The sequence below is a fragment of the Aquarana catesbeiana genome, linkage group LG02 (assembly GCF_042186555.1).
Source record: "Aquarana catesbeiana isolate 2022-GZ linkage group LG02, ASM4218655v1, whole genome shotgun sequence".
Classification (NCBI taxonomy): domain Eukaryota; kingdom Metazoa; phylum Chordata; class Amphibia; order Anura; family Ranidae; genus Aquarana; species Aquarana catesbeiana.
The window spans coordinates 393,008,824-393,030,958 of NC_133325.1; the positions used below are offsets into that span (position 1 = coordinate 393,008,824).

At 39.4% G+C, this 22,135-nt stretch overlaps 1 protein-coding gene across 1 annotated transcript in view; it reads right to left on the minus strand.

The window, feature by feature from the left end:
• UNC45B (unc-45 myosin chaperone B) overlaps positions 1 to 19,381 on the minus strand; it is a 36,649-nt gene extending 17,268 nt beyond the window's left edge. The window contains exons 1-10 of the mRNA XM_073615229.1: positions 19,039 to 19,381; positions 15,849 to 16,010; positions 11,351 to 11,387; positions 9,441 to 9,616; positions 5,515 to 5,604; positions 4,962 to 5,129; positions 3,323 to 3,488; positions 2,474 to 2,644; positions 1,397 to 1,568; positions 104 to 404 (exon numbers count right to left, since the gene is read on the minus strand). Coding sequence (XP_073471330.1) covers positions 104 to 404; positions 1,397 to 1,568; positions 2,474 to 2,644; positions 3,323 to 3,488; positions 4,962 to 5,129; positions 5,515 to 5,604; positions 9,441 to 9,616; positions 11,351 to 11,387; positions 15,849 to 16,010; positions 19,039 to 19,050 — 1,455 coding nt within the window. The 5' untranslated portion in view covers positions 19,051 to 19,381. The remainder of the gene's footprint in view (positions 1 to 103; positions 405 to 1,396; positions 1,569 to 2,473; positions 2,645 to 3,322; positions 3,489 to 4,961; positions 5,130 to 5,514; positions 5,605 to 9,440; positions 9,617 to 11,350; positions 11,388 to 15,848; positions 16,011 to 19,038) is intronic.
• Between the last annotated feature and the right edge of the window lie 2,754 nt (positions 19,382 to 22,135).

Genomic DNA, 22,135 nt, shown 5'->3' on the forward strand with positions numbered 1-22,135 from the left:
AGCACCTACGCTTATATATGATACAGAATTTTGGTAGTCACATGGTAGGCACAGTAATCAGAGGTGTTGAAAGCATAAAAGATTTCAGATTGTGCATACTCACCACCAAAGCACGGATCTTAATCTTTTCATTCTTTGTTTTCTTGTAAATGTCTTTTAACATAGACACTCCATTAGTGATGATGAAGGAGGCACGGCTAAACTTTGTAGAGGCATGAATAAGAGCTTCCACTGCAACCAGCTGGTCTACCTCATTTTCTGATGCTGTCAGTGCTACCATCATTTCCATTACACCCTGCAGCCCAAGCAATTTGTTTCCCAGGTCAAATGGTCCTTGCAGAATACCTGACACAGTTTGTATGGCATGTAAGTTCTTCTCCATATTCTTAGGGTCAAAATTACCACTGCGAGAAAAAATAACAAATGTTTGTCTTGAGGCTAAACAGTAAGACATAAAATGGAGAGATGATATACAGTGTAAAGAAAATGTTCTCAAATGCATTGAAATTTGCAACATGTACCCTCTGGTATAGCCTACTCACATCACAAGTAGTTCTTGCCATACATATTTTTATTCTTATATATGCGCTTCTTAAATGGAGGTATTTATACCTACCTGTGTAAGCAAACCATATGATGAGGATATAGGCCTAGATCTTTGATTTTTTTTTTTCAAATATTGCTAGATTATATTATTAATTGATGATTGTGATCGTGGAGGGGCTAACCAATCAGCAATCAGATCACTCAACATGGATGTTTTCCCACTTCCCTGTATTGCCATTTGATATGTTGGTGTGGTCAGAATTGACATGGTCTGTAACTGGATCCCAATTATATGTTTTAAATGATTTTGTGATTTGCCATTTTATAATAATATAATACATACATTTTTTTCAGATGCTGTGTTCTCAGCTATCTTTGTGCAAAGTAAAACATCTAACTGACTTTTTTTAAGTCATACTGGTAACTAATAGGATTGGTGATGATGAAGATCACAGTTTTGCAGAGGAGTATGGAAACATATTGGGCAATCCATTGGAGGCTGTATATGTAAAAATGTTAAGGACCAATACCTTTATGTTTTTCAAATAACTCTAATTGGATCTATTTTAGATACAGCACGGTACATTATTTGCCAAGACTGAAACTGACTGAAACTGTTACTACAAATCTGTTTATAAAAAGCCAAAGTACACTTGTCTGTACATGTACTATTGGTTAAGGGGCAATAGTGCAGAATATAAATATCGTTTATATTCTTTTTTCCAAAGATAAAAAAAAACTTTACATTTTAATGATCATTTTCTTTAATGGGGATTATATTAACCTGGTAGAGCATTGTAGCATTAATTACTGGCTTTTCAAATTTGTAAATTATTGTTAAATTACTTACGTTATGTACTCCTCACATATTACACGGAAGTTGTCTCTTTCGGGGTCAAAGCGCATGTCATCATATAGCTTATTCACAAGAATGGAAGCATTTAAACGGGTGTTCACAGTGAGTGGAAGGCAGTTTGGCAATTCTGGGATTTGCCCCAAAATCTTTAATATCTTCTTCAGTCCTGTCAGTAAAAATTGTATTGCTTTATATATATACAGCTCTGATCACTGACAACCTCATTGTTTTTGTGTTTTAAAGACCTGAATTTATTTTCCCTTTTACATTTTTCTACGCTGTTTTCCTATGGCAATGTCCTTTGTAGTAGCTAGAAGAGGGGATTGCATATACTTTGAATGTTAAATAAATATATGGCTTTCATACAATTGTCTACACACAGGCTTTATAGAGGCTACGGAAGTACCTATGACATAAATTATTATTATGATATAAACATACCATAAAGGACATTTTTGTGGTAATCCTTTGCCATAGGTGCATTTTTTTTTTGTAAAACAAACATTTACATAAATTATATGAAATATAACATTTTGTTTAAGAATTTTTACAAATTAAATTAAACTAAACCTAAAGTCATTACAATTTCTTTTGAAACACAAAGCCTCATTTCTAGCTCCCATATTGCATTTTTTTTTCTTTGTGTTTGTTCCTTCATTCGCTCATTTTTTTTTAATGACATTAATTTAAGAATTACATCTAAGTTGCTAAGCCCTGAATTGAAGTATAGAATTTAACAAATAATAGCTCCCATATTGCATTTTTTTTATCTTTGTGTTTGTTCCTTCATTCACTATTTTTTTTTAAAAATTACATTAATTTAAGAATTACATCTAAGTTGCTAAGCCCTGAATTGAAGTATAGAATTTAACAAATAATATAAATCAAGACAGGAAAATTAACATTTATTTTAATGAAAGTGTTGCAAGATAATAGCAACTGTCTAAAAGGGAAATAAAAAGATGAAAAAAAGCAATTTGGGGCAAAAATAAATTTGTGTCATCAATTGTATAATGCATTTTTTTAAAAAAACATGTTATTTTGAGAGTTTTCAAATATTGTTAATGTCACCTGAGTCAACTACGAATAGAGATTTGGTGTTGTCTTTAATCTTCTGGTCTTTGCGGGGGATGTTTTTATTAAGCAGATTTAGAGCTTGATCCCTGCCATGTCCGGAGACCTTTTTACTAACAAGCATGTCCAACAAGTGGGTGGTGATCATCTGGAGGTCCTTCTTGCTGTCTGTAACAAAACATTTAGATGGAGACGTGGAATCATTCATACCTATGTTCACAGTGTGCCAGTATGTACTATAATACAATAAAGGATACTGTATTTAGTGGAAAATCTTATGACTGCAAAGCAAAAACCCGTATAGACAATTAATGGCAAAAATTGCAAAATAGTTGGGGAATACTGCTTTGTTGCTTCTTAGCACAAAAATCTAAGGCTGACCAAATATGTCACAATCACACTGTAAAATTTTCTTTCAATTTGCAACTAGTGCAGGGGCCCCTAACTAAGTACAGGTTGAAAAGATGATATATTTCTATTTCTGCATCATTGATTTCCGTATAATACTTTCAGAGAGAAACTCCTTTTGACTTTGTGCTATTGCATAATCTTATTGAAGTGTAAGTATCCATTTTCCTTAATTCTTCTCAATAAAATTCAAGTAAAAGAAAAGATTGTTCATACAGGCCTTCACTTTTTTCTCTAGACACATTTTAAGAAGATGTGTACAGAGCTTATTCAGATTGTAACATGTATGGCCAGTTTAGGAGGCTGTGTTTTGTGCACTGTGCATATTTTTATCAGTACAGCCTCAACTCTTGATTGCCTATTACATAAACTGCATTTAACATATAGGTTCAACTTGAACGTACAACATTTTATATCCAAATTTTCCAGAGCTCTTACCTAAAACCAAAGCCTCTTCTTTCCCATGGTCCTTTCGATCCTCTCCTGTCAGAGAGTCTACAATATTCTGTACCAGGTTGCTTGTAGCTATAGCAATTTCTTCATTATCAACTGCCATAATGCTCAAGATTTTACTGATACCCACAAGATGTAGGATAGCTGTAGCCTTGAGGACAAAACATATGTAATGAAAAACAAGAAAATTCACACACTTTTAAATGACTAAGCTCCCATGACTAAGCTCCGAGGGGCAGAGCGAAACACGTCAAGGCTTAGGTTGCCACTTACTCATTTTAGGGACTGCATTGATGTGCGTCTACAGGGAGTCCTTTCTTTACCTTCAAAAATTATTTCCCTTTGTACATTTCTTTAGAAAAGCCTATTGCAGATCCGGCTATAGTAAAGAAGGGTTAGAACATCTGCCATGTTTTATTGCAGTTTAAAGACTGTCTTTAAGTATAACTAAAGGCAAAACTTTTTTTTTAGTTTTGGATAGAATGGAGAGGGATTAGAACACTGATCAGGTTTTTATTGCTGTCTGTGCCCCTGTTAGGGAGATTTGCCCTCTCAATTTGTCCTGTTTACTATTATCATTGAAAGTGAAAGCAGAAGAAAATCTCAGATTATGGGTTGTCCCCAGAAAAGTAATAGAGGGGAAATCTTCAAATGGAAACACTAGTTCTGGTGACCTGGGGTTCCCAAAGGAATTCCCTTAATTTGCAGGGGTTTCCTCTCACTTTCTGTTTGGCTATGGGATAGAAAGTGAAAGGAAATCTTCACAATTGGACACAGACAGCGAAAAAAAAAAACCGACAAGGGGTTAACTCCCTTACTCTAAAATGAAAAAAAAGTTTTGCCTAAAGTTCTACTTTAATAAGGAGATTTCCCATAATATCAATGTTGTCACCAGGGCAAGAAAATATCTCTAACACAATAAAATACTGAAAGGGGCTCTAGCCACTTTGTATTTTGATTGTTGTCTGTGTCCCTATGGTGATTTTCTCTTATGCCGCATACACACGACCGGACTTTCCGGCAGAAAGATCGTGTGTGGGCTTCATCTAACTTTTTCTTTCTAAAATTCTGACGGACCTAGAAATAGAACATGTTTCAAATCTTTCCGACGGAATCAGTTCCTATCCAGAAAAACGCTCGTCTGTATGCTAGTCCGACGGACCAAAAACGTTGCAAGGGCAGCTATTGGCTACGGGCTATTGAACTTCCTTTTTCTAGTCCCGTCGTACGTCATCGCGTTCTAAACGATCAGACTTTGGTGTGATCGCGTGTAGGCAAGTCCGTTTCAGCGGAACTCCGTCAGAACTCCGTCGGAAAGACCGTCGGAGTCTATTCTGAAGGAAAGTCCGGTCGTGTGTACGTGGCATTACTTTCTGACACATGTTTATAAGACAGGAAATAAGTGAAAATCTCTCCATAAAGATCAGTAAAAAATATGTGGGTGCTAACCTTTCCCGTTAATTTACCCAACACTTTACGAAAAGGATTTGGCTGGAGATATTCTTTTTTTAAATAACTTCTTTAGGTAATGAAGTCCCATGCAGGTACCATGGACAATGAGGAATTCAACGTTTGGCAGGCCTTACACGTTACATAAGAAGAAAATGACAAGGTATACACTTACTCTTGCCCTGTGGCCAGTGCACATGCCAGAAAGGGTCCTCACTGCAGAAAGAATCAGCTCTGGGTCTTTGGTAGCCACCAATTCCATTAGAAGGTTCACACCATTGTTCTGGAAAATTCTCTCAGCACCTGCATCCTCCCTGCCCAGAACGATTAGATTGTTGAGAGCCTGCAAAAAAGAGTATTTGAATATTAAGGCCTGATTCACACCTATGCAGGTTGCAGTTTGCATATTTCAGATGCATTTTGCATTTTTTCAATACACGTTTTTGATCCATTTAAGTCTATGGAACCAAAAACCAGAAATAAGTCCCTGGCCCTTTCCATAACATGCACAGAACCAGGCCTTAAAGGAGATTGCACAACAAATATTTAATGTGCCCAGTTTTATAGACAAAGCCACATATTTAGAACTTTACAGCATGTATATGAAATATATAGAATGTTTATTGCTATAATTATTATTTTTATTTGCTGTTATTTTTTTGGTTCTGTGTTTTCCAAAAATGGCTGTTAATATTAGAAATATAAGAAATCTAAAATATTTTTTTTACCTTTTCTCGTTTTTCTTTTTCGCTGTTTGGGTCCAGCAGGATCTCAAACATGTTCTGAACACGAGAGTCAGTGGAGAACTGAAGGCGAAGCTGTCGGAATTAAGAGAGAGAGGTAGATTGTGATGATATAGCACACAATTTATCTAGATTATTTCATCTCAGTGAACAGTATTGTATTAAAGTGGTGGTGTACCCTTACATATTCCAAGTGAAGTGAATGGCCTCAGGTGAAACACAGAGATTAAACAAATCCTCCTACATAAGTTGTACCTGTTTATCTGCAGTTTTCTCTTCTCTACAGCCGTTCAAAATGCAGAATATATAAAACTTGTCTGAGATTTCAGAAAGTAGGAGGGGAGGTGGAGAGCTAAAATTACACTTTGCAGAGCTCAGTGAGAGCTGATTGGAGGGAAGAGAAACACCCCTTTCACACAGCACTCAGGAACAGAGCTGAGGCTGTCAATCACAGACTGTGTGCTGGTGATTCCTCCCCTGTCACCTTTTTTCTTATGGTTTCAGGAAAACGTGTCAGAAGTCACTCATGCAGACAGAAACGACACTCAGTGCTCTGGATTGAGACAAGTACACACTATACAGGCATATGCTTTGTTCATATTTCATGCCTGAGGTTTCCTCTCATTTTAAAGTGAATGGTGTGCCCTATTTGCGCGTTTGGAAATGCACAAAAAACATGCAAAAAAGTGAGCGGTATTGCATGTTCCTGCTACATGAAGTGTGAATGAGGCCTTATGTGCAACGTGCAGTAACACAACAAAGCCAATCAATTTATTATATTAATCTGATTGCATTCATGCAAAACATAATGGGGTTGTTTTACTAAAGGGAAAATAGTTTTTTCACTTTGTAAGGGAATGTTCCTATAGCTTAGTGAAAGTTGTAAAAAACAAAACAAAAAAAAAACAAAAAACTTTGCAATGAATATACAGTTACATGCAAGGTAAATTAAAAACAAAAAAAAATTATCTTTGCGTGCACATGATTGGATGGTGGAACTAATATATACAACTTTGCGATATATAGAATTATCAATATAGTATATTTCTTTGAAGCAGGTAGCACATCCGTGTCATCAATTACAAAGACTTTCCAAAATATGAGTTATGCCCCGTACACACGGTTGGACATTGATCGGACATTCCGACAACAAAATCCTAGGGTTTTTTCCGACGGATGTTGGCTAAAACTTGTCTTGCATACACACGGTCACACAAAGTTGTCAGAAAATCCGATCGTTCTGAACGCGGTGACGTAAAACACGTACGTCGGGACTATAAACGGGGCAGTAGCCAATAACTTTCGTCTCTTAATTTATTCTGAGCATGCGTGGCACTTTGTGCGTCGGATTTGTGTACACACGATTGGAATTTCCGACAACGGATTTTGTTGTCGGAAAATTTTATAGCAAGCTCTCAAACTTTGTGTGTCGGAAATTCCGATGGAAAATGTGTGATGGTGCCCACACATGGTCAGAATTTTTCCAACAACAAGGTCCTATCACACATTTTCTGTTGGAAAACTTGACCATGTGTACAGGGCATTAGATTTATATTAACTACTTCAGCCCTGGAAGGATTTGCCCCCTTAATGACCATTCCATTTTTTGCGATACAGCACTGTGACGCTTTAACTGACAATTGCACAGTCGTGCGAAGTTGTACTCAAACAAAATTGACGCCCTTTTTTCCCACAAGTAGAGCTTTCTTTTGGTGGTATTTGATTACCTCTGTGATTTTTATTTTATATAAACAAACAAAGAGCGACAATTTTAAAAAATATATATTTTTTTTTACTTTAATACATATCCAAAAAAAAAATATAAAAAAACTAATTTATTCATCAGTTTAGGCCGATATATATTCTTCTACATGTTTTTGGTGAAAAAAATTGCAATAGAGGTATATTGATTGGTTTGAATAGGGGATAGATTTATGGCGTTCTTATTATTTTAATTTTTTTACTAGTAATGGGAGCGATCTGCGATTTCTAGCAGAACTGCAACATTGCGTCAGACAGATCGGACACTTTTGACACTTTTTCGGGACCATTGACATTTATACAGCGATCAGTGCTATAAAATGCCACTGATTACTGTGTAAATGTCACTGGCAGGGAAGGGGTTAACACTAGGGGTCGATCAAGGGGTTAAATGTGTTCCCTAGGTGTGTTCTAACTGGAGGGGGGATGAGCTCACTGGAACATGACAGAAATCACTGTTCCCAATCACTGGGAACAGTAGATCTCTGTCATGTCACCTGTCAGAACGGGGAATCGCACTGTTTACAAAGGCAGTTACCCGTCCTGCCTCTGTAACAGGCGATCGTGGGTCGCCGGCAGACATCGAGTTCGCCCGACCCGCGGGAACGCTCCCGTACAGCTACCACGATTTGCACAGGAGAGCCGACCTGCCGCTGTATAACAACAGTGGCTGGTCGGGAAGCGGTTAATGTGTGCATAAAGAAGTACTCCCAGTCCATTCCCAGTTGATGCCTTCTGAGAGGAAACGCGTCGGGTAAAAGCCAGTAGCATGACATCAATATGCACGGAGCATTCTGCAGGTGGCAGTGCACTACCGATGTATATCTGCAACTGATTTGTAAGCACATTTTTGTTTTTAATAAATGATGGTATATGCGGTAATGCACTATGAGCCCTCTCCATTGCTTTTATTATAACACGCTGTCAGAGACATGAGCCCAGATCCATCCTAATCCTTTGAGGCCGGCTGACAACCAACCCTCGCATGTGATTCGGTTTATGCGCATATGATCCCTTAATTGGGATCAATTTGTCTGGTAAGCGGCCAATTGTGATGGTTTTGAGCACGGTGGTGATGCACAGGACTTTTGATTCATTTATTTTACACAAGGACACTTTCTTTCATCTCTTTGCATGTGGGGCATTTGGAACCACAGATTAACTTTTAGCAGAGAGATTATATGAACTGTGGGAGCATTTTCATATGTTCTGGAACACAAGTTTAATCAATAGTATTTGTTGTAGCATAATTTCAATTATATTAATTTTGTAACGTGGTTAATTTATTGCACTTAAAGCGGAAATTCAGTCATTTTTTCATCTTTCCATCTATTAAATCCTCTGCCCTTGTTGTTTTAACTTTGGATAGTAAAACATTTTTCTTTCTGCCAGTAAATACCTTATACAACCCACTTCCTGTTTTTTGTCTGGAAAAAAAGCCTAGGCTTATGACATCATGCACAGCTCTCTCTTTCACTCTCCTGAGAGTTTGCCAGGAAGGGAGGGGCGGTGAGTCATAAGAGGGCCAATGAGAGCTGCAGAGCTGGAGGTGTGTGTCTGTGTAAATCCAGTAAGTGAACAGGCAGCAGCTTCAGCTGCTCACAGTTAAAATGATTGCAGCCAGACTCAGTGGAGGGAGATTTCTGCAGCATATTTGGCAAAGACAGAATCACAGTATAGGTAAAATAATATGCAAAGTGGTTGAAGGGAAGCTTCAGAATGGCAAAGATGTTTTTATTACAAATGATGTGAGCAGACTGAAGTTCCTCTTTAATAGCACATCATATTGGCACTCTTTATGCACTCTACTTATGCACATAGCACTTTTATTGTGTAGATTAATTTTTTTTTGTGAATTTATAATGATATGATATTTAGAAAGATGGTTTATATATATTTTTTGATTTAGTTTGTTTTCACAATTGTATGTGATTACTCATAATATATCAATAAAAACAGCGCAACAGCACATGACTATATATACCTAATATTTCCTCAGGATTCAAGGGAATTTTTTGAGTGCAGCAGTTTTGGAAATCTTTGCAATCTGTGGCAAGAGCAACCTTTTTAGAATCCTTAACAGTCTAAAGAAGTACTGTATATTCAATATATTTTATTGAAGTGTGGTGTTACAGCAAGCAGGGTCTTACCTTTTCCTGAATATTAGTACCTAGCCTGTGCAGAGTCTCTAGGAAGGTCTTATTCTTTGGCTCTAGTGTTGCACATCTCTGAACATCCTTATATGCTTGGTCCAGCTTCCCCAGTTTCTCCAGAGCCTGGCAGCGTCTGAACAGGGCTTTTATGTCTGATGCATCAACATCGATAGCTGAAATTGAACAAAACAATTATCTAATTTCAGAGTGTCTGACCTATTTGTTAATGCTACTTCATAACCAGCTGAGTACATAAATCCCCTGATTTGAATTATTAACAAAGTCATGGGGTTTACAGCAGGGGTGCTTAACCCGTTGGATGTTTACCTACTGTTTAGGCCGGGTTCACACCTATGCGAATTGGATGCCTGTTTCTCCGAATGCATCTCACATAGCAAGAGAATGTGATTGACTCCCTATGGAGCCGGTTCACATATCTCCGTTGCGGCTGCACACTGCACAGAAACGCTGTGCGTCGTTGGTGCCGTTTCAGAGCCAAATTCAGGTATAGATTCGGCCCTGATTCATCCCTGAAATGGGTAACAGGGACGCACAGCGCTCCTGTGCGATCCGCAGCTGGTTCCAGTGTGGACTGAGCCTTAATCTCAATCACAAAAAGAAAGAAAGAGTGGATGACACTAATGTGAACAAGCACTCTATGGGGGTTATTTACGAAAGGCAAGACCTGAAATGAGGGGAAGCTCTGCTGATTTTATCATCCAATCATGTACAAGCTAAAATGCGTTTTTTTATTTTCCTTGCATGTCCCCCTCGAATCTACAGTGACTGCACTTCCAAGTGCACTTTCAGTGCAATTTCAAGTGCACTTTGCACTTGTAGTTTGCACTTGTAGTGCAAAGTGGAGTTGCCTTTCGTAAATAACCCCCTATGTCTATTGCAGCAGTGGCAGTAGGATAATGGATAAAATCAGTTCCTGTATATGCCATCTCTGCCATCCATCCTGTCCAATTGTAAAACTGAATGTGACAGGGAGGCCACCTGGTTCCCCTGGAGCATAGCACTGCGACCCCTGATGCTACACTAATGGTTGAGGGGGTGTAAAAACATGCCTCAACTATGGGGTTTTACCACCCCACAAACCGCAAATATAAGGCTGCTTTCACACTGATACACTGCAGTTTACTCTCACTGTGGGTGCAGCGCAGTGTACCTACAGCTTTCCTGTGTATTAGCTGCGCTTTGCCATAGATTTCTAATTTTCCATAGATTTCTATTACATCTTGCGGATGCAGTGCACTTTCTGAAGGCTCACTAAAGCTTCTGCATTCAGGATTTTTGGTGCGGTTTCAGAAAGCACACCAAAGCCGCAGGATATAATAGAAGTCTATGGCTCAGAGCAGCTAAGCCATAGGAAAACCACAGGTGCACTGCACTGCACCCGCAGATCAGTGTGAAATCAGCTTAATGGTTGTTAACCCCTTTATACAGTAGGTGCTAATATGCCCATTACAAATGCACGGTGTATATGAGGTTTACTACACTGACCTTCTTTTCCTCTTCCAGCTTCTGCTGGCATTACTCTCCAGGCTGCTAGAAAGATCCCAGGTGAAATGCACTTGGTATCACACCGCCTGGGACAAGAGCTGGTGCTAGGGAGGAAGGAGCAGCTTATGCAGCTCCTGATCTCTCTGCAGCCACCTGTTTCCTCCACTGCCGGTGCCTGCTCATCGTACTCTGATGCTCTGGGATAGTAAATCTTCAAACCCGTTGATCACCATCTGGGCTTGCTGACCTGCCATCCCAGAGCATGAGCATGCGCTTCTCTGGTTTGAGGTCGTGGGTCACATCAGAGGGCTCTTGCCAGGGGTTGAGCACCCTTGGTTTACAGATATATGGCAGTCAAGCAAAATGTTCTGTTTTTTTTTTTTTTTATTTACACATCTTACCTTTAGTGGCATCTGAGGCTGCCTGAACAAAATTTTCCTGGAGAAAAGAAAAGGATGTAGGTGAACTCATTTTAATGAACGTTTGCTCTCAGCACAAAACCGCACAAAAAACATTAGGCTAAATGTACAAAGTTTAAATGCAAGGATAAGGATTTTTATCCTAGTCACATGACTGTAATTTTCAAATGTAATTGCACACTTTTTGGAAATAATGATCCTTATCCTGGTGTGGTAGCTTTGTGTATATTAAAAATGTATTTATGAATAGATTATTAAGGCTTAAAGATGTTGTAAACCCTCATGTTTTTTCACCTTAATGCATCCTATGCTTTAAGGTGAAAAAACACCTGGCAGTGACCGGCCCCCCAGTTTTACTTACCTGAGCCCCATATTTCTGTCAGTGGAGACACGCTCTCCCTCTCTCCACGGGGTCCCGGCTCTTGATTGGATAGATTGATAGCAGCGCAGCCATTGGCTTCTGCTACTGTCAATCAAATCCAATGACGAGAGCGCCAGGGACGGGGCCGAGTCCGGCATTCTATGGACACAAATGCTGGACTCGGGAGCGCGCCCGCAAGGTAACCCCCCTGGAAGAGCATTTCTCCTAGGGGGTTACCTGATGTGGGGAAGAGCCGCCGGGGGACCCCAGAAGACGAAGTTTGGGGCCACTCTGTGCAAAACGAGCTGCACAGTGGAGGTAAGTATGGTAATTTTGTAATTTATTAAAGTGATTTACAATCACTTTAATAAAATTGTAACTTGTTTTTTTTTCAAGCTGATGAAACACAGGACAGGAGTATTCCATGCTCAGTTTCTTCAAGGGCTAGACCTGTATGCTATGACATCCCACTACAAGCTACACAATGGCTGTCAATCGGGGCAGACTGACAACTCATGGGGCCCCTGGGCAATAGGAGATTATGGGGCCCCCAGGCAATAGGAGATTATGGGGCCTCTGGGCAATAGGAGAAGATTATGAGGCCCCTGGGAAATAGGAGATTATGTGGCCCCTGGGCAATAGGAGAAGATTATGGGGCCCCCGGGCAATAGGAGATTATGGGGCCCTCAGGCAATAGGAGATTATGGGGCCCCCAGGCAATAGATTATGGAGCCACACAGTATACACACACAGACACACAATATACACACACAGTATACACACACAGAATACACACACTGAAAAGGCACTGCAGAGGTGGGGCAGCTATAATCTTGGGATTTAAAAAAAAAACACAGATTCTTACATACTGTCCCTGGTTTTATTGAGTCTGGCAACCCTGATGGGGCCCCTTAGTGGCATGGGGCCCTTGGGCAGTGCCCAAATGGTCAGTCCACCCCTGCTGTCAATGCAGTCAGAGTTATACTTTAAGGCAAGGCTTCCAAGCATTATCATCTATAATTTTATGCAACAGCAAAACCAAATAAAGCTGAACTCCAGATATGGATTTTTTCACACAGTTACATTGGACAAGCTTGGACCAATTTACCTATGCATTGTGCCATAGCTGGTTGATCCCCCTGGAAGCTAGAAATCACTGGAGTAGGCACCAATGCTACTGATTGCTGTTGGCCTCCAGCCCCTGTGCTGAGTGGCAGCCCTGCTGCTTAGTAAACATAGGAGGTCACTTGCTGACTGCAAAGACGCCATTCATAGAAAACATTTTTCTCAGTGAATGCAAAGTGTTTTCTAAATGGACAAGTTGAAGAGGCAGGGCGATGATGTCACTATCTCCACATCATCCAATCAGAGAATGCTTTACATTCGCTAAGGACATGGAAAGTGTTCTTTGCATGCTGTGTTCACTTACAGCAGGATATTTGCTTGCAGGGCCACTGATAAGGCAGTACAGCCAGCCCTCCTGTACTGGGCCCGAGCCCCATCAGTTCCAAAGGAGGGCCAAGCACCTGCTGAGCAGGAGGGCCAGCTGTACTGTCTTATTGCAGACACCAATCATCTTCTGCTTTCCCCTTCAACTTTGCCAGCTACTCCCTCTGGCTGCACTGCAGGGGAGTGGTTCTAGCACATGCACCCTTTCCATCTGCTGTCCGGGCCCCCCTGTGTGCTCCTTTCCCCCACAGCGCTTCCGGCTTCCCTCCTCTCCTCTCCCTCCGGAAGCTGCTGCAAACACACATATTTATTGGCTCCTTCCTTTCCTGAATGAACACAGTGAGTGATCAATACCAATCACTCTTGTATCCATTCACCACTGAAGCATCGTAAACTGTGTTCAATATGCTTAAGCCTGTGAATGAGCAAGAAGCTTCAAAGCGCTCCCAATACATTCATCGTTGGAACTGAGGCAGCAAAGAAAGGGACTGATAAATCTATGTCCTCAGTAATTTCCAGCTGTGTGGGGGGCCCTGTCAGATAGGCTGTACGGGGCCCCGTGATTTCTAACAGCAGTCCTGGTTGCTTGGCACACGACCTAGGAGCTGGCAGGGATCACTGTTGTAGCAGAGCAAGTCTGATCAATGTAACTATGCAAAAATAGCCATACCTGGAATTTGGCTTAAATTAATTCACAGCCACTATTAAACTGAATCCAGATTATTTTTATTTAACAAACTTTTTTTTATAAACCAGGGTAAAAAAAATAGATATACATAGATTAACATAGTATAATAGACAAAGAGGCCAAAAAAAGATAGAACAGCTTAGCTTACAGTGTAAAGGACTGTGAGATCTGACCACTGCATCCCTCACTTCTATACAATCCCCCCATCCCTGCAATTAGGAGATGGTGAGGGATCTTGAGAGGCATACCAGAAGGAAGCAATTAGGACAAAACCATGTCCAGGCACAATTGTTCTCCCACTGATAAGCCTTAGGGCTCTTTCACACGGGGTGGATCAGTGATGATCCGCCCCGTGAACACCCGCTTGCTCATCGAGGATCGCTCCGCCGATCCCCGCTGAGCAGGAAAATGACAGGAGTGTGCAACGATGAACCTGTCAGAGCGCCACTCTCCCCTATGGGGGATCGGATGATGACGGACCGTAGTGTCCGTCGTCACCCGATCTGATCTGAAAACGGATGGAAAAGTAGGGTTTTCCTCCGTTACACTTTTCGGATCGGAGTGGGTCGGATGTCAGCGGACATGTCACCGCTGACATCCGACGCTCCATAGGGATACATGTATGTCCGTTTTTCATCCGAAAACGGAAGGATGAAAAACAGACATACAGATCCCCCGTGTGAAAGAGCCCTTAGACAAAGGTTAGCCTTCTTCACAAAGTTGAGCTGGCCACACACTAGTGAATGTTTGAAGAAACGTTTATATGGACTTTTGTAAGAATATTCTCAGTACACGCTATGACTTGACGAATGTCATTCAAAAGTACCTTCATTTTGAAAGTAAAGTTTACTTTTAAAAGTAAAATTTTGTTTGCTTTTACCAATCAGTTTTGGAATAAACGGACTTTCCCAAATGAAAACCACATACACTGTTAGGAATTAGTTTGTTCCAGGAAAAATTTTTCATCCTGCTCCTTTGAATTTTCCTGTCTCTGTGGTGGAAAACTAATGTTGGTTTGACCCCACCAATGATTAGAAAAGTGAATGAATGTTCTTAAAACTAAAAATCTTGCATGAAATTCTTCTAGAGTATGGGCAGTATAACACAGACACATGAGGTAAGCATTCATGTTTAGGGACCAGGGGGCTGGCATAGATAACTCAGGAAAGTTGGCTCTGCATATCTGACTGTCCTGATGTCAGAGAAGGCCTAAACTCCTTCCTCCTTCTGCAGGGTGCTGGCTGAGGCAAGGTGTCCATATGAACCCATTGATGTTGATTACTTCCACAGCCTCTCTTGTCTAGAGTTGCCACCTCGTCCCTTTAAGCCCGGACACATATGAATTACACAGATTCTGAGGCTAATTAAATGCAGATAGGGCACTAAGTGAGTTTAATTACCACCTTAATCAGCCACAGAACCTGTGTAATTATTATGTGTTTGGGTTTAAAGGGATGAAGCAGCAACCCTACTCTGGTCTTCTTAAACAGTTCAGTTAGTCAAGGACAAAGGACAAATTCCTTGTGAAATGTTTGGACAACAGAACAGGAAATTTCAAATTTTCTAGTTTTTTTTTCTGGGATCAGGTCAACTAAAATTTTGCAGGATATCTATCTAAAATCACAATGGAATCTTCTGTTTTAAAGAGGAAATACATTTCTCATTAAAAATATTATATTAATCCACATTAACCAAATCTATAGTGTAGTTAGGGCTTGTCTCGTGGTTTAAAGTTAAACTCCAGTCTGAAAGTTTATAACTATTTGTTTGTAGATAGAGTTATAACCTCTGTCATGTTTTTGTTGGTCTCTTTATTTATATGAAGGAGATTTCTCCTGACTTCCTACTGTGTCACCAGGACAGGAATTATTAAAAAGCATATGCAATGGGGACACACGCAACAAAAATTGAACAAATTCTAACTCTTCCTCGACAATTAGAGTAAATGGCTGTAGGTGCACTTTACTTTTCTTATAACATACCTTTTTTAGATAACAGGCTGATCTGTTACGATACAAGACGGCCAGCAGCTTCTTATCTTTAGCAAGTGTTATGGCTTTACTGTAGCAATCAATAGCTTGGCCATAATCATTTTCCTTGAAAAACGTATTCCCATCTTCTTTAAGCTGAATTGGGTCTTCCATCTGAAAAAAAACAAAACAAAAACAAAATAAATACATTGTAGATACACCTTAGAGATTATCTCTATCTAGCATTACCTAGCATAAGCCACTAGATGGGGCAGACTATACAACAGAACAGTAATGTGCGCCTACTGCTGTACAATGACAGTAAAATAAAATGTAACAACTTATGTATCATCAATAGCAGCTTATTACTGCATATGCCACTGTTAGAATCAATAGATACATGTTTATTTTATATGTAATAGGATTACAAAGCTATAGTACCAGAATTTTTTTTTTCAGCCACAATTTGTGTCATCAGAAAAGAATGATAAAACTTTGTAGATAGACTTACACTGTCTGCAGATTGATTGTATATCAGACAGAGACTGTGATTAGAGGGGTCTGGGAAATATCCTACACACTACACATTTGTCTGACAAACAGCTGTGTGTATTCAGATGACAGGTGGCTTACCATATATGGAAAGTGAGCTGTCCCCCATGAGACAAGTGGCCCTGTCACCTGTTCACAGACCAACACACAACAGTGTCTTCACTAATTACAGAAAATTCGGATTTTGTTTATTTTTTAAATTAGAAATTGGGGCAATATAATAAAGCATGTGCAATGCTTTCCTGGCATTATAACTGCATTAGAAATCACATCAATAGTTCATGAATAAAAATTAAAATGAATGAGTTGAGTAAATATCAATGGCTTTGATGGGGCTTATGCAATAAACAGCGAAAGTATCCACGCTTTAACTGTAAGGTGCAGTAAACAGAATTTAATTAATTAAAGCCAGAACAGGGCAAAGCTCATTTTAATTGGTTGATATAGCTTACCGAACCTAATCTGGCTATACACTATACAATCTGATTGCACAATCTCCTTTTAGATCCTCCAACATTTTGTAATATGAGGACAAACCTAACCAATGCATTCAATATATCAAATTAGGCAGGCCTTTGCACTACATAGTTGATGATAGATCTAAAGGAGATTGTACAATCAGATTGTGACATGTATGGTAAGCTTTAAGCTGGCCATAGAAGGTTAAAATCTTGGCCGGTTCAGCAGGAACGGACTGAGATTCGAATAATGTATGGGCAGCTGAATGCACCCAAGCTGATCAATCAATCAACTTGGGTACAACCAGCCTTCTGGATTTTACATGCGATTATCGCTTGCGGCTGTTATAGCCACTAGCAATAATGATTGTGTTCTCCCAGAGTGGATGGCCTTCTTCCCCCCACCACCTGGAGAACACAATGGCAGGAGGGATTCCCCAATTAACTTTTGACTTTTGATAGGGGAATCGAGCTAATTGCTTTCCTGCTTTCTTTCCTTCTTTTTTGCTTGTTCCAAAAAAAATAAAATAAGTTATAGAGTGCAAAGATTAATTCTAAGTAAAGCATCTCCTGGCAACCTATGGGATCTTATTTTTGGACAGTGCATTTTACCCGTCCTTCACTGAATGAGCATTTAACAGTTCCTAGTGCTCTAAAACATCAATAAAAAGTAACTGTTATCCAAAAAAGTTTTACTTTTCAATTAAGTAATTGTTACCTTGCCAGCATCAAACAACTAAAATAACAAATTAATTGTTAAATACTTTTTGTAAAGACTAACTGGAATTTAAATAATATCAATACACTCGGATCCAAATACATTAGGTGGCTTCATTATACTGCAGTGTGTTAGGCCTCATGTACACAGGCAGAAAAAATGCAACTGGTGGTTTTCCTTTTTTTATGTGCCTCTGAATGCAGCTCTGTTTTTGCCATTGTGTTCGTGCACATTGTGACGTTTAGATTTTTACATTTTACAGCAGCATTTGAGGGATAAAAAAAAAAATGCTCCAAGCCTGCATTTGGGGTGGAGCTTATCAGCATAATTTATGCACATAAATGCATTTAAACATGTAAACACGTAAAGTCATTCTAGTGGCTTAAGCCTGGTACACACAATTTGATTGTTGGCCAACAAAGCGTCGGACTTTTGTCCGAAGGGGGTGTGCCAAGAATTTGTCTTGCATACAAACGGTACACAATTGTTGACCAACAAACACAAATGTAGTGACGTACTATGAGGAATTTCAGCTCTTGAGCGCCACCCTTCAGGCACCTTCTGCTAATGTCGTGTTTGGTGAGCATTGATTCTGAGCATGCGTGTTTGTGCTTTCAACTTTTGTGTGACGGACTTGTGTACACACGATAGGAAAATCTGACAACAGACCGCTGTCCGACGAAAATTTACTAGCCTGCCATCCAACATTTGTTGTCGGAAAGTTGGACAACAGTTGTCTGATGGAGCGTACTAACGGTCGGATTTTAGGCAAACAGTCTGTCATCACATAATTCCCTGTCGAAAATCCGATCGTGTGTATGAGGCTTTAGGATAAGTGAATATTCTAGCCAAAAGAATGAGTTTGCTCACATACACTTCTAAAAGTAATATGCCCATAAACACACATAATATTGCTTGTAATTACATGCTAAACAAGCATTTTTTTATTCCAGATTTTCCTCCTGAAAGAAAGATCCAACATAGATGATGAGTATTATAATGTGCCAGTATACATTAGTCTTATACTGTAATATGTAATATACAAAGTGTAGAATTGTACTATATGGAATAATTGATGTGTGTATACAAGTAAAATACCATAAAATGAGGTGGTTACATGGTGTTTAGATAGAAATGACTTAAACAATCTGACAACCAAATCAAACATTGTGGTAGACTACCTATAGGCAAAGGACATGAAAATATATGGCAAAATTAAAAAAGTAACCACATATTAATATTATTATTATCAGAAGAAATCAAGGCAAATAAAACAAGAAATAAAAGGTGTCAATAAATATTAATAAACATACATCATTATAAAGACACTAAAGTTCCCGTTTTGTCCAATATATAGACAATGCAGTTGATTTTTTTGTATTACATAAATGGTATATCCTGACTACAGACATTTCTACTGTGATCTCACCATATAAATGATCTCACCTGTATAATAATAATAATATAAACATACCTTGACCGGCATATGGGATCTTGGACTTTTCGTAGCACTTCTCAGGCAGCTTGTGTCCTCTGTGATATATATAGAAGTGAATGAAATGGTCCAGGACTGTGGAATGCTGGGACACCAGACACACACGGGGGTGTCCTCTTATAAGTAAATATTTTAAGAATTGATAGACAAAATCCTCATTGATGAATTGTCAGACATAAGTTTAAGCTAAACAAAGTTTTTTCTTGTTCCACATGTTGGCACACAAATGTGCATGCAAAGAATTGTAGAGCACTTAAGTAGTGGTAGACCCCCCTGTTGGTGTTATCAAAGCCACCTGCCCTGCCATTTATGGAGGTGACTGAAAGCTGACCACTGGGACAGCTAGAGGCATGAAGCTGATATAGTGGGAGATGATCCAGAGCAGCTGTCAGAGCTGGAGGTGCCTAGTAGCTTCTGGAAAATGAAGTGTGCCCATGTCACTAGGCCAGGCTCATCCACTCCTAGTTTTCTTTCTTCTTCTGTTATGACGCTGCAGTTTCTATGTCTGTCATCCCATGGCCTATCTGATTTATTATTTCACAACCAAAAAAAAGATTACATTCTCTAGCAAAAAGAATCAATATATATATTGTGCAGACCCTTTATATATACATATATACACACATACTGTATATATGCTCATGTTTAATATAAAGTGCTATATACCAAATTATGCAATTGCAACTTAAGATTGACAGGATAACTCATAAGCAATACATTTACAGCCTGCTACAGCTTGCTGCTGTTTCCCCACATTACAGGATTAGCTTAAAGTAAGCCTGTCATTTGAAAAATACAAAGGATGCCTGACGAAAATACTAGTTATTATTTATGGTACTTATAGAGTGCGGTCAATTTACAGAGCGCTTTACATATACATTGTACATTCACATCAGTCCCTACCCTCAAGGAGCTTAAAATGTCCCTAACTCACATTCATATACTAGGAGTGTGGGAGGAAACTGGAGTACCTGGAGGAAACCCATGTAGGCATAGGGAGAACATGTAAACTCCAGGCAGGTAGTATCATGGTTGGGATTTGAACCAGTGACCCTTTTTACTGCTAGGCAAGAGTGCTACCCACTACACCACTGTGCCAGTTGCCTGGTTGTCGTGCAGACTCATTAGCATCAATACTTTATGAGTTATAAAATTATATATTGTAAAACTACTAATAAAGTAAATTGTAACTTTAAAAAAAGTAGTTCAGACAAGGCATTCTTTTCTTTTTTTTTTTTATTCTTTTATTTCAGTTTTTCACACATGGTATACATTCAAAACATAGAGGCTGAGAGGGCAACATACAACATCTCTCTCCCTTTAGACAAGGCATTCTTCTTAGTACACGTTCTCCAGGCTGAAAGAAAACTAATATGCAGTCATGCAATGCCTGTGGTTTATTTTTATGTTTTTGTTACAGTTACATACGGTAGTTACATGGTTAGTCTGGTTGAAAAAAGACACAAGTTCATCTAGTTCAACCAAAAAAAAAAAAACAACCATACAATCCCATATACACAATCCTACACCCACAGTTGATCCAGAGGAAGGCAAAAAACCCCAGCAAAGAATGAACCAATTTGCTTCACAGGGGAAAAAATTCCTTTCTGATCCCCCGAGAGGCAATCGGATTTTCCCTGAATCAACTTTAGATATAAATGTTAGTATCCAGTTATATTACAGTTGTGCTCAAAAGTTTTTTATTTAAGTATAGCAATCACATGAAGCCATTTATTATCACATAGTTTTTGGATCCTTTTTAAATCATAAGGATAACAGAAATCACCCAAATGGCCCTAATAAAAAGTTTACATACCCTGGAATGTTTGGCCTTGGTATAGACACAGAAGGTGGCACATACAGGTTAAAATGGCAATTAAAAGGTATTTTCTCACATGTGTGGCTTTCTAAATCACAATTACCGTATTTTCTGCACCATAAGACACATTTTTTTCCCCCAGAAATATGGGGGGGAAATGTCTCTGCATCTTAAGGTGTGACTATTCGACAGGCACCACTCCCCGCCGCCACCGCCGTAAGAGAGGCAGGAGAGCGGAGGACAGACATCCAAACCCCCCATGGGCACCGGGCAATGTCCCGGCTGGGCCTGACACTGTTCCTGAGACAGAAGACAGAGCATTCGGGCTGCTCTGTCTTCTGTCAGGTGGATGGGATGACATCAGGTAAGGCTGTGTTTATGGCACTAGTAAGGCTGCATTTATGGCAATGGTCAGACTGCGTTTATGGCAATGGTAAGGATGCTTTTATGGCAATGGTAACGCTGCATTTATGGCAATGGTCAGGCTGTGTTTATGGCAATGGTCAGGCTGTGTTTATGGCAATGGTCAGGCTGCGTATATGGCAATGGTAAGGCTGCGTTTATGGCAATGGTCAGGCTGTGTTTATGGCAATGGTCAGGCTGCCTTTATGACAATGGTAAGGCTGCATTTATGGCAATGGTAAGGCTGCATTTCTTTGGCACTGGTCAGGTTGCATTTCATGGGCACTGGAAAATATTTTAGTACACCATTTGGTTCAGATTATTTTTTTTCTTGTTTTCCTCTTCTAAAACATAGGTGCGTTTTATGATCAGGTGCATCTTATGGAGTGAAAAATACAGTAGTGTCTGTGTATAAATAGTCAATGAGTTTGTTAGCTCACACATGGATGCACTAAGCAGGCTAGACACTGAGCCATGAGGAGGTAGAAAAGAACAGTCAAAAGACCTGCGTAACAAGGTAATGAAACTTTAAAAAGATGAAAAAGGACATAAAAAGATATCCAAAGCCTTGAATATGCCAGTCAGTACTGTTCAATCTAACACAAAGTGCAAAAATACGGCCCAAACGCACCGCTCAGGGCTAAGGATAAATAATCCTCTAAGGTAATAGATATCAAAGTTGCAGCTTATAACCTTAGGTCATAGTATTAGCAGCTACTGAAAAAATAAAACAAATATTAAAAAAAATGGCAATTTTAAAGCAGTCCAAATATCATGCAACTTCAAACCACCATAGCAGCGCTCATGTCAAACTATATACTTTTGACATGCTTATATACAATTCCTCATACACAT